General features: G+C 46.6%; 1 protein-coding gene across 1 annotated transcript in view; it reads left to right on the top strand.

Annotated features, from left to right (window-relative positions):
* SFXN5 (sideroflexin 5) overlaps positions 1–13,215 on the top strand; it is a 932,409-nt gene that overhangs the window by 680,679 nt on the left and 238,515 nt on the right. The window contains exon 13 of the mRNA XM_029594581.1: positions 1,835–1,952. Within this exon, the coding sequence (XP_029450441.1) occupies positions 1,835–1,952 (118 nt within the window). The remainder of the gene's footprint in view (positions 1–1,834; positions 1,953–13,215) is intronic.

The following is a 13,215-nucleotide window of genomic DNA, read 5'->3' as shown; positions in this document are numbered from 1 at the left end:
TTGCCAGAAGATGTGGTTAGTGCAGTTAGTGTAGCTGGGTTTAAAAAAGGTTTGGATAAGTTCTTGGAGGAGAGGTCCATTAACTGCTATTAATCAATCAATTACTGATACCAGTAATAGCAGAGGCCATTCCTATGTAAGTCTAAATAGTTGTGTGGATGGAGATTTGAATATGGCTCGCTGTTGTCTTCTCACAAATTTTGAAAAAGAAGTTTTAAGCATTCCATAGCTGGAATTTGTATTGCTTTATGTAATGTATGTCTATTTGAATTTGTTACATATTTTTATTGATTTATGTTTATTTTGTGATGTTTTATTTTCTATTTCTGTATTAATTGTGAATATTTTTATTGTAAACCACTCAGTAATTGATGAGCATTATATAAATTTTATAAATAAATGAATAAATAAATGAATATAATATTTCTAGATAAGAGAATATGGCCTTAAGGCCACAATTATTTTCTGGATAATGAATCTCCAGATAAAAGGTACGTTACTGTGTAATGAAGGAAACAAACATGATTAAGTAAAGAGGAGAAACAATATAATTATGGTAAATAAATGAGCTAAAAATGTTTGAAAAATTGTATTTTCCATAATTCCAAAATAATTGCAATTTCAGTATGCAGAGTACTATATTCCGTAAGATTCTTCCAGAGTTAAGCACAGTTTGTTTTAGATGGTTTTATGATGGACCTCATAGATCCCAGGTTTAGTTGTGGCCCTCAAAAATTTTACAAACTGTTTAGATGGCCTTCCCACATATAGAAACATGATGGCAGAAAACAATCATATGGGCTATCTAGTCTACCCATCGGCCCAATTAATTTAGCTTTACAATTCCTGTCACTCTGTCAGAGATCTCCTGTATTTATTTTGTGCTTTCTTGAATTCAGATACCATTTCTGTCTCCTTTACCTCCATTGAGAGGCCATTCCATGCATTCATTATCCTCTCTGTAAAGAAACTTTATTTTTACAAGACTAATATTTAAACTAGCATCCAGGCTCCCTTTCATAAATACATCCAGAATCTAATGCAGGGGTGGCCACGTTCAGTCCTTGAGGTTCATAAACAGGCCAGGTTTTCAGGATATCTACAATGAATATGCATGTGATGGAGGTGCATACAATGGAGGCAGTGCATGCGCATCTATCTCATGTATATTCATTGTGGATATCCTGAAAACCTGACTTTTGTGGCTCTCGAGGATTGGAATTGGCCAATTTCTTTATTTTAACTATATGGAAAGATATTTAAGTTATGTGCACTAGATCTGGAAAAATATATCTTGCAATAAATGAAAAATAAAGCTGTATACTGTTATTTTCACTTAATATAGGCTCAAAGGCTACTTTCAGTCAGATTATTGCATATAAATCCATATGCATTAGCAGGTAGAGCTTACTTCCTTGTGGGATTACAAAATGACTCATATATCTCAGCATTAAATGCATAGTTCCAGACAATTTATAATATTGAAATTAATACACAAAAGGAAAGGTCAAATAATTAAGCAGCAAATGAAGAAGAGCAGAGTCAATGAAAATGGCAGATGGATTTGCCACCAGAATTTTCATTGAGCACACACTAAGAAACTTAAAGACCATTTAAATTTGTTAAAATACATTACCATCATTATTATAGGACTTTACAGATTTAAGATGACATTTTTCAAAACAAAAGCAAAGAATAAAATAGTGCCTTGCAGAAGGCCTGAAATATGTGCTGAATTCTCCTGTTCTCTAATACATGTTCAAAAATAGTCATGCTTTGCTTACTTTAATTATTATGAATGTGCTTACAATGAATCCAATTTTTCTCTTTGCAGGACGTCTGTGCTGCGATCCCACCCTAGACTAGTTCTTCCAATGCATAGCCTTGTGTGCCTTGCTGCCTTTGGGTTGGCACTTCCATTAGCCATCAGCCTTTTCCCCCAGATGTCCGAGGTCAGTAAAATCTAAAATCTGTTTTAATGGTCTACTGCAAAAGGCCAGTATTACAAATCCGCAAAGAAGAGTGATGTGACAACTTTGATACTGTTAAAATTGTCAAGTGATGATGTACATGTAGTAGCATTGCAATATTTGGATGTTTATTACCATAGAAAGTGAGAGGAATGGGTCTTTCTTTTAAGGTACGTTTTTCTTGTGATCAGGTTTCATAAAATGATAGTACTTCATCTTAAATAACTTTGTAGACTTCAGCACTCTTGGAAAAATAAAACTGTAAAAAATAAAGCTGTTTTTCTCACTGATTTGTGGATTAGTACAGATCCAAAGAGCACCTTCTTCCTTCTTTTTGCTCCAAGTCTCTGTGAAACCTGTCCAGAGCTTACATGCTTCTGCTTCATCCTACCTATAAACTCAGCAAGGACTTAAAAAGGCAGCCAGGGGCTCAGCAGCTGGAAGCAAGAGCTGAAATCGCAAGCAAAATAATTTTATTATTTATTTTCTCCATTTCAGGGTATATGGTGCACTGTTACCACTATAAACCCTTGGAGAGCTTTTCAATATCACTAATTTATTTTAAGTAAAGCAAACGAGCTGCTTCTTTTTGTTTTTTTCTTATCTCTTTTTAAAATAAGTTAAATGTCCTGGGTAAAGATTTACACTAAAAATGTCTTCAATGAATCAACTCCTGCACCCATCCAACAAACCAAGAATTGGATACAAGCTTCTTTATTTGAAATACCATCACAAAGTCATACCGGAAAAGCAGCTAAAGAAAAGAGAAGGATGTGATTTCCTTGATGGCATTTCAATTATATTTAAAGAGAAAATCAGTAAAAAAAACAAAAACAAAACTAAGGAGTCAATTTTGAAAGGAGATGTGCATGTAAAAGTAGCAGATATCTTAACAACTTTCAAAAGTCCAATTAGGCACATAAAGTCCATTTAACACAGTAAAACCTTTTGAAAATGTAGTCCTATGGAGTGAATTTTCAAAGGAGTTACTAATGCAAAATTTTCAAAAGTCTATTTGTGTGCATAAAACCCAGCTTTGCACATGTAAATCCTTTTGACAATTACCTCCTAAATGAGCTACCAATAGACAGAGCAGTCATTATCATAGAAAGAGGTGTATAAATAATAAAGAAAATGATATTATTTTCCTGAAATTAAATTCTTTGAAGTACAAAAGTTCACATGATCATTGCTCTGTGAATTCATTAAAAGGGAAAGCATTAGTTCTCTCTCAGTTACCATGGATACACTACTTTTAATTGAAGAGATAAGTACAGCATTAAACAGGTACAGCACATATGGTACTAGAGATTCGGTAACTTAAGTACCTTCTTCTCATTTTTTCTCCCCCTCCCCACAAGGTAATGCAGGCCTTAGACTTTCAAGGGTGAAAATTAATACAAGAAATTAAACGTAGACAAGTTTACATAACAAAGACATTAAAAATGTCAGGAGTCTTCTTTCACTTCACAAAATACAGACTGAAGATTAAGTATTTGCAGATTATTTTATTATCTTTGTAAATTATAATATTATTAGGAGGTAATGTTATAACAGCCTGCATAAATTTGCAGGCTGTTCTATGCCTGTTAGTCCAGTTTTCAAAAAAACTTCCATGCTTAAGTTTGCTTGAAAAATAATTCCTGCACAAAGTTGTACCTGCTAGTTTTTGCAAGGAAAGTTTCCAGGGAAATTTATGTACATGCTTTAAAAAAAAAAAGGAAAAGTATGTGCGTTAATGATTGGCTATAGTGTTTTTTTATTATGTAAGCTGCCCTGAATTTCAGATGGTGTGGTCTCTAAATAATGCTAATCCCACCCACACCTCGCCCTGGAACACCTCTTCTTGATGTGCTTAAAATATTGTGCATTTCAGTTGGGCAGTTTTAAAGGAGCCATTTCCACATTGTTTTACCTGCAGAAATCCCTTTGAAAATTACCTTGCCTCTTAATTTTAAACTTGTTTGGGGGTTAATGGGGATTTTATGAAACTATTTAAGAAAGGAGAACCCATATAGCAAAATGAGAATGTAAGGATAAAGATGTATGTTTCAACTAATTATAGAATGCTTGAAATGTAAATGTAGTCAAATGTGGAGCAACAAAAAATTCTACCCATCTGAACTGAAACCAAGAGGAACAAGAATAGAACCAAAGGGGCATACTTATGGGCTTTATTTATTTAAAATTGTTTATAGCCCGCTCCCTCCTAAATTCAGGATGGGTTACAATTAAACATACACAATAAAAAGAGGCACATATTTGGGGGAAAAGGCAAAAATGAGTCATTGCAGATAGGGAATAGGCACTGGGGCGCGCGTAACCCTTTTAAACCCCTCCTGCGCATACCGAGCCTATTTTGCATAGGCTCGGCGATGCACGCAAGCCCCGGGACATGCGTATGTCCTGGGGCTCAAAAAAAGGGGCGGGGGTGGTCCGGGGCGGGGGCACAGCCAGAGGCCTCCAACCCGCTAGGCCGTATCGTGTGCCAGCACTTGGCCGGCATGCGCAACCTACGCCTGCCCAGAGGCAGGCACAACTTAAATAATAAAGGTAGGTGGGGATTTAAGTAGGGCTGGGGGGCGGGTTAGATAGGGGAAGGTGGGGGGACAAAAGGAAAGTTCCCTCCGAGGGAACAGGGAAAGCCATTGGGGCTCCCCTAGGGCTCGGTACGCTCAAGGTGCACAAGTTGGGTTCTCCTTTCTTAAATTTGTGCACGCCGGGTTGCGCGCACAAATCTACGCCTGCTCTTAGGTTCGAAAATCTGGCCCACTATGAATAGTACAGTAGGGCTAAACACTCTGAGATGGATATGATTGCTTGATTGATTTAGTGACTGCAAATCAGCAAAGCTGAGCGATGGCCTCCTTATTAGCTGAATTCAAAGGAATGTTACTGTTTTATAGTGGATAAATGTACTTTATTACATTGGACTCCATATGGCCCTCTATAACTGTTTTGCAACATTCAGTTTCTGATGAAGTGGACTTCTGTCCTCGGAAACCTATGCTTCTGCCACAATAAATCTGTTAATCTTTAAGATTAAAATGCCACAAGCTCTGTGTCTTTTTTGCAGCTTCATATTAACATGGATTTGAATTTGAATTTTAGAAATGATTACTCATCTTTTCAACAAAAACTCAATATGAGTTTCAACACAAATACAGTATATCCAAGTCCCAAAGGGATTGTAAGCCCTTACAATTTTAAAAACTCTTTTACAAAGCTTTTTTCCCAGAGATAGTAATTCAGGCCCTAAGACTTTATTTACAAAGCATGTTTTCCATAGACCAAAAATGGGAGAAATCCTTTCGTAAATACCCCTTAAGTTTGTATCTGAGTTAGTGGAGGCTGCCATGACTTACCCAAGGTCACAAGGAGTGTCAGTGGGAAAAGTGAAATGTTAACTGCTACTCCACTCGACATGGGTGCCCCGTGGCAGTTTCTAAATGTTTTTCCAACATAGAAGCATTATCCACTAATATTTATAGATACAGGTTCAGAATCATGAAATGCTTTTAAGAGAACATATGGGGAAGATGGCAGTTTTGGAACAGTAGTCAGAGATATTAAAAATTTCCAATGCGGCCTTAATGCAGGATAAGGCTGCAATTAATTGTAAATCAGAACTGCTGGAAAAACATTACAGACATCTGAACTTGCATAGTTTAGACTTCCCAAGTGTACCATCAGGATCACAAGAGACATACCTGAAGTATTTTTGGAAGTCACTCCTCCCCATTAATAGGATTTATTGTCTGCCGTATGGCAAATAGAGATGATCAGGTAGAAAGTCATCTCTCATAGGGCTTTTGCAGAGATCTCTTGGTAATGAAGTCAGCAAGGCTATTTATTGGGTGATTTTTGTTTTTGAACAAGGTAAGAACTTGATTATGTGCTTATATTTTTGTTATAGCCAGGCACTTTTCCTTGGGCATAGAATATGAGTCTTCCCAAATCTCTGTAAAAGTGTGTGAGATTGAAGAAATACATGTATTGGTATGCATCAGGACCTCTGTGTCTTGATGGTGAGATGCTTCTACATATTTTCTGTAAATGCTCAATTAAGTTTCAAAAAGTTAGATAAACTTTCCATGAGCCCTACCAGATCAGTTTTTTCTTACATCAAAATGTTGATCTGCATGAGGAGATAGGAAGGTTGATTCTTCCCATATATATCCAACATATGTCTGATGTACATGCATGGATTGCCCATCAAGATTAAAAAGGATTGATTATGATTATGGTATTATTCCCGGTTTATTTATTTATTTATTTCAAATCTTTTCTATACTGTCATTAAGTTATATACCATCACAACAGTTTACAGAAAGGCACATATAAAAATGTGGGAATTGAGTATGTTAATACTATCTATAAAGAGGTGCCATTAAAGTCCGGTTACATAGTTTCATAATAAATACTATTTGATGAATGTTATAAATCTTGTCCCTTTTTCCTCATGTATCAGTATTAATTACATGTATAACTCTATTGAATTGTATATTTTTTTGCCAAATGTTGCGGTCCCGACCGCCTCCTCCTCAGTCGGGGTCGGGGCCTCTTACCTTCCTCCGGACCGCGGGACGGAACGCAGCTGTCCTGGCCCGGTAGGCCGCATGGTTTCGGTGTCTCCTCGTGGGAACGCCGTCGAGTGCTCCACTGACTCCACCCACCGCGCCTGCCATGCACTCGCACGAGATCAGGGCAGTTAAAGGTCCAGCACCCGGAAGTGCTGGACCGCCCTCGGGATGACGTCAGACGCTGGCAGAGTATATAACCCGGCGTCTGACTCTCTTGATTCGCCTTGCAACGAGGTTCCTTCTGCGGATTAGTTGCCTTCCAGTGCTGCTTCTACTGATTCCTGGTTCCTGACGCCGCTTCGTTCCTGATACTTCTGCTCGCTGCCTGCCTCGACCCCGGACCTGCTCCTGACTCCTCTTGGCTTAGTCCTCCGGTCCTGCTGCTGATTCCTGGTTCCTGACTCCGGCTCATTCCTGACTCTCTCGCTCGCTGCCTGCCACGACCCCGGACCTGCTCCTGACTCCTCTTGGCTTAGTCCTCCGGTCCTGCTGCTGATTCCTGGTTCCTGACTCCGGCTCGTTCCTGACTCTCTTGCTCGCTGCCTGCCACGATCCTGGATCTACTCCTGACTCCTCTTGGCTCCGTCTTCTCGCCCAGCTGTTGACTCTTAGTTCCTGACCTCTGCCTGGTGCCTCTGCGCTGTATTCCATCTGCCCCAGTTCAGATAGCTTCTGGCTCCCCTACCTCTGGCATTTAAGTCCCTGCGGCCCGGTCCGTATGGGCTCCTCCTGGGGGGATCCCGGGGCCGTCTGGGTCAAGACTTCGCCTCACCGGCTCCAGCTCCGCCTCCCGGCCTTCTTTGTAAGAACTCTCTCCTTCCAGGCCGGCCCAAGGGTCCACTTCTCTCCCAGATACAACATTAAAGGTGAAATAAAATTTAAAAAAAAAAGCACATATTGAGCTAAGTGCCTTGTGTTGATGTTCTCCTGTCTGTTTTCATTACTCCACTATTCTCCGGTTTTTTTTTGTAAAATGCTTGTTTAAAAAGCCAGGTTTTAAACTCTTTTTGAAAATTTTGAAATCTCTCTTTCCCTGTACGTACCAGGATCAGTCCAGACGGTGGGTTATGTCCCCCGTCCAGCAGATGGAGTCAGATCAGAGCTCGAGAGTGCCACCTCATATAGCAGCGCACCCTCTGCTGGAGCTCAGTATCATTCTGACTCCAGCAGATGCGAGTTGGGGAAATCAGTGCTTCCCCAGTGTGACAGGTTTTTTGGTTATTTTATCTCTTTTCTCAGTTCTTCCTGTCATGTCTTAATTCTTTTAGCAATTTGGATCTAGTTGTACAAAAAAAAAAAAAAAAAAAAAATTTTTAACTTTAATTTCTGAGGAGGCGTGCTTTTCTCTGCTCTGTCTCCTCCCTGTGCTACCTCTCAGTCCCTTTCAGGGTTCGTTTGGGGGGTAAGTTTTCTACTTTGTGCAAGTTTTTATTTTCAGCTAATTTTCCTGGACGGTCCCGCGGCCCGGCAGCCTTTTCGCGGGCCTGGGCGCGCTGGCAGAAGGGACTTTCCCGCCGGCGCTTGCGGACTCGTCGGGCGGGTTGTGAAGGCCTTTTAGGCCCCCCCGCGGTGCGCTTCGTTTTTTGGCCCCCCCCGCGGCGTTTGTTTCTAGCGGCGCTGTCATGCCGCGTTTCTCCCGTTGCGAGACCTGCGGCGACCCGGGGTCTCGTTTTTCGCGGGAGGGTGTGTGTCCACGTTGCCTCCCCGAGGGGGAAGGTGAAGCGCACGCCTCGGGCTCGCTCCCGACGCCATCCTCCCCGCAGCCCGGGCAGCGAGGGCCGGCCACTTCCTAGCCGATGGCGGGAAAGGCGGCCATTTTGGAACAGGATCTGAGCGCAGGAAATTCGCCGGAGGAGATAGGGGCTGTTAGGGGGCCCCCCCGCCTACATCGTTGTCCCGAGGAAGGTCGACCCGCTCATCCACCCCCAGGGGATGCTGCTGCTGCTGCGCCTCCCGGGCTGCCCTTTTTCGCCCCGGACTTTATTCTCAAGATGCACACAGCTTATTTACAGGGCCTGGCAGCCCCGGGAGGTGTTCCAGCAGGTCCTCCTGCTCCAAAGATTCCTAAGCTCACAGTTCCTCCCTCCGGGTCCCTGACCCCGGCTGGGGCAGTTCCGGGGACCTCTGCTTTGCCATCTCAGCCACGGTTGGTAGGAGCGGCTTCCACGTCGGGGGTTGACCCCTTGGATCCTCCGGACCCTGCACACCCGGAGGGACAGGCGGAGGGCGACGATCCTCGCGCTCTGCGCATTTTCCACAAAGAGGAGCTGGAGGATCTCCTCCAGCAGACCCTGCAGGAGTTGGATCTGGATCCACCTCCGGATCCTCCGGCTCCAGTGACCCCGGCGATCGCGACCTCATCAAAAAAAGGGGATCCAGTTCTGGCTGCACTCCGGCCTAGAGCGAAGGCTTTCCCAGTGCATGAGTCTTTTCTACAGCTTCTCACTGGGGAATGGGACGTCCCTGAGGCGTCCTTGAAGGTCACCCGTGCCATGGAAAAACTTTATCCCTTACCGGAGGATTTTTTGGATTTCATTCGTTTCCCTAAAGTGGATTCGGCGGTCTCAGCGGTGACGAAACGGACCACGATCCCCGTCATGGGCAGGACAGCCCTACGGGACACGCAGGACCGCAAGCTGGAGACGTTCCTTAAGAAGGTATTTGAAGTTTCGGCCTTGGGAATGAGGGCCGTCATGTGCAGCTCTTTGACTCAGAGGGCCAGTCTCCTGTGGGTTCAACAGCTTTTAACGTCCCAGCAGTTGCCTCCGGAGGAAGCCGCCCAGGCCGACAGCCTGGAGTCTGCCATTGCTTACGGAGCTGATGCCCTGTATGATCTTTTCCGGGTTCTTGCTCGGTCCATGGTTTCTGTGGTGGCAGCACGAAGGCTCCTGTGGCTGCGGAATTGGTCTGCGGATGCCTCGTCCAAGTCGAGCCTAGGTTCTTTGCCCTTTCGGGGGAAGTTTCTCTTCGGCAATGATCTCGATGAAATCATCAAGTCGCTGGGTGAGAACTCGGTTCATCGTCTGCCTGAAGACAGGCAGCGTCCTTACCGGGCATTTGCCTCCTCTAGGACCAGGGCTAGGGCGCAGCGACGTTACAGGTCGTACCGACAGCCTGGTTCTCGTACAGCTCCCAGTAGATCACAGCCTTGGTCCCGTTCCTTTCGCGGGCAACGTCCCGTGAGAGAGGCCTCGGGACAGGGAAATACCTCCACCAAGCCTTCCCAATGATGCCAGAGCGACCCACTCCTCCAGTCCGCCCATCGGGGGCAGACTCTCGGCATTCTTCGGGGAGTGGGTAAGGATAACCTCAGACCAGTGGGTGCTGGACACCATACAACACGGTTACGCCTTGGAATTTGTCCGTCCGCCAAGAGACAGGTTCGTCTTCTCTCCTTGCGGCTCCGATCTCAAGCGGATGGCGGTTCAACAGACGTTGGACCGACTCCAAGACATCGAGGCTATTGTTCCCGTTCCCTTCGCCGAGGTGGGCTCGGGCCATTATTCCATCTACTTCGTAGTTCCCAAAAAGGACGATTCGTTCAGACCCATACTGGACTTAAAGGAAGTAAACCGCTCGCTGCGGGTCAGTCGGTTCCGCATGGAGACGTTACGGTCGGTAATTGCAGCAGTCCACCAGGGGGAGTTCCTGGCTTCTCTGGATCTGACAGAGGCGTATCTACACATCCCTATACGTCCGGACCACAGACGTTATCTACCCTTCAAAGTTCTGGATCAGCATTTTCAATTCCGGGCTCTTCCTTTCGGACTCGCGACGGCCCCACGAACTTTCACCAAGATCATGGTGGTGGTGGCGGCGGCCCTTCGACGGGAAGGGATCTTGGTACATCCCTACCTGGACGATTGGCTGGTGCGGGCAAAGTCCTTCTCACATGGACAGGCTTCGGTGACCAGAGTTTTGGAGATGCTTCGCTCCCTAGGCTGGGTGGTTAATCTGTCCAAGAGTTCCCTAGTTCCCTCTCAGCGCTTGGATTTTCTGGGAGCAACCTTCGACACTCAGCAGGGAATGGTCTTCCTCCGAGCGGACAAGGCCCTCTCCTTGAGGGAGCACATCAGGCTCTTCGCGTCTTTGACGGAACCTACCGCTTGGAATTATCTACAGCTTCTGGGAGTGATGGCATCCACCATAGACATGGTTCCCTGGGCATTTGCACACCTTCGCCCTCTGCAGGCGTCCCTGCTCTCACGTTGGAAACCGGTGTACCAGGAGTATCACGTGATTCTGCCTCTTCCTCAGTTGGCTCGCGACAGCCTAGAGTGGTGGCTGGTCCCGGATCACCTGGCTCGCGGCGTTTCTCTAGCAGTCCCATCTTGGGTGGTGGTGACCACCGACGCCAGCCTCGTGGGGTGGGGCGCCGTCTGCGAGCGCAGCGCCATACAGGGGACATGGTCTCCGGTGGAGGCGAGGTGGCCGATCAATCGTCTGGAGACCAGGGCAGTGCGCCTCGCGCTGCAACGTTTCCTCCCTCTGCTTCAGAACAAGGAGGTACGGGTTCTCTCGGACAACGCGACCACTGTGGCTTACATCAATCGTCAAGGAGGAACGAGAAGCGCTCAGGTTTCAGCCGAAATCGCGCCCCTGATGGCATGGGCGGAACTTCACCTGCTTCGGCTCGCGGCCTCTCACATTGCCGGCGTGGACAATATTCAGGCAGATTATCTGAGTCGACAAAGACTGGACCCCGGCGAATGGTCTCTCTCCGACGAGGCGATGGCTCTCCTGGTTCGTCGCTGGGGAACCCCGCGACTGGACTTGATGGCGACCGCGGGCAATGCCAAGGCTCCACGCTTCTTCAGTCGCAGAAGGGAACGGGGGGCAGAGGGGGTGGACGCTCTCGCTCTGCCGTGGCCGGAAGGTCAGCTGCTCTATGTGTTTCCTCCTTGGCCCTTGGTGGGCAAAATACTTCGCAGAATAGAGAATCACAGCGGCCCCGTGATTCTCGTAGCGCCGGAGTGGCCGCGTCGGCCTTGGTTTGCAGACCTGCTGCACATGTCGGTGGACGGACCGATCTGGCTGAGTCATCTTCCCCGGCTCCTCCAACAGGGACCGGTATTTTTCGAGCAGGCGGCACTCTTTTGTCTTGCGGCCTGGCTTTTGAACGGCGCCGCCTCCGCCGCAGAGGCTATCCAGAGGCGGTAATCTCCACGATGCTCAGGGCACGCAAGCCTTCCACTTCCGTGGCCTACGTTCGCGTGTGGAAGGTTTTCGAGTCTTGGTGTGTCGACCATGGAGCCCGGCCCACGGAGGCGACGGTCCCATTGATCCTTCAATTCTTGCAAGATGGGCTGGATAAGGGACTAGCATATAATTCTCTCCGAGTACAAGTTGCGGCTCTGAATGTCCTGGTACAGACAACAGTCTCCCTGCCTCTCCAACCGGATATCGCACGTTTCCTGAAGGGGGTCCGTCATTTGCGGCCACCGGTCAGGGATCCCTGTCCGTCGTGGAGCCTTAACCTGGTTCTTCAAGTCCTGGCGGGCGCGCCTTTCGAGCCTCTACAGGGCGCGTCGCTGAAGGACCTCACTATGAAGACCGTTTTTCTGGTGGCGATCTGCTCTGCCCGCCGCATTTCGGAACTGCAGGCTCTCTCCTGCAGGGAACCTTACCTACGCATTTCGGAAGCGGGGATCTCGCTTCGTACGGTCCCGTCTTTCCTTCCAAAGGTGGTTTCTTCCTTCCACATGAATCAAACGGTGGAGCTCCCGGCGTTCTCTCCTGTGGATTCGAAGTCTCTTCGTCATTTGGACGTCAGGCGGGTGCTCCTCCACTACCTAGAGGTTACCAATGATTTTCGCGTTTCCGATCACCTGTTTGTGCTCTGGTCGGGGCCTAAAAAGGGCTCCGCCGCGTCAAAAACGACCATCGCCCGCTGGATCAAGGATGCCATTTCAGCGTCTTATATTGGGTCCGGTCGGGATCCGCCTAGGGGCGTCAGAGCTCATTCCACACGCTCTCAAGCTGCGTCTTGGGCAGAGTCTCGTGCGGTCTCTCCTCAGGAGATCTGCTGGGCAGCGACGTGGAAGTCGCTGCATACCTTCGCTAGGCATTATCGGCTACACCTACTGCCTTCGCCTTCTGAGCACTTTGGCGATCAGGTTATCCGAGCAGGGCTCTCAGGGGCCCACCCGGTTTAGGGAAGCTTTGGTACATCCCACCGTCTGGACTGATCCTGGTACGTACAGGGAAAAGAAAATTATTCCTTACCTGCTAATTTTCGTTCCTGTAGTACCATGGATCAGTCCAGACGCCCACCACTTTGGGACTGTGAACCTCTGCTCGGCCTTGTCTCTGTAGCTGTCTCTTTCTTTTTTTTCTTCCTAAGGGGATTGGTACAGCTCCTCATAGGTTTCACTGTTTCGACCTCGTTCTGGGTCGTACATGTTCTTGTTCTTGATGTTTACTTACGTCAGTTGTTTGATCCAAATTGTTTTTTGTTTCTTGCTCTTTTTGGGCTTTGTTATACATGATACTGAGCTCCAGCAGAGGGTGCGCTGCTATATGAGGTGGCACTCTCGAGCTCTGATCTGACTCCATCTGCTGGACGGGGGACATAACCCACCATCTGGACTGATCCATGGTACTACAGGAACGAAAATTAGCAGGTAAGGAATAATTTTCTTGTAGTCTAATCTCTAGGGGCA

Source organism: Rhinatrema bivittatum, chromosome 1 (assembly GCF_901001135.1).
Source record: "Rhinatrema bivittatum chromosome 1, aRhiBiv1.1, whole genome shotgun sequence".
Lineage (NCBI taxonomy): Eukaryota > Metazoa > Chordata > Amphibia > Gymnophiona > Rhinatrematidae > Rhinatrema > Rhinatrema bivittatum.
This window is presented reverse-complemented; position numbering and strand designations above follow the sequence as displayed.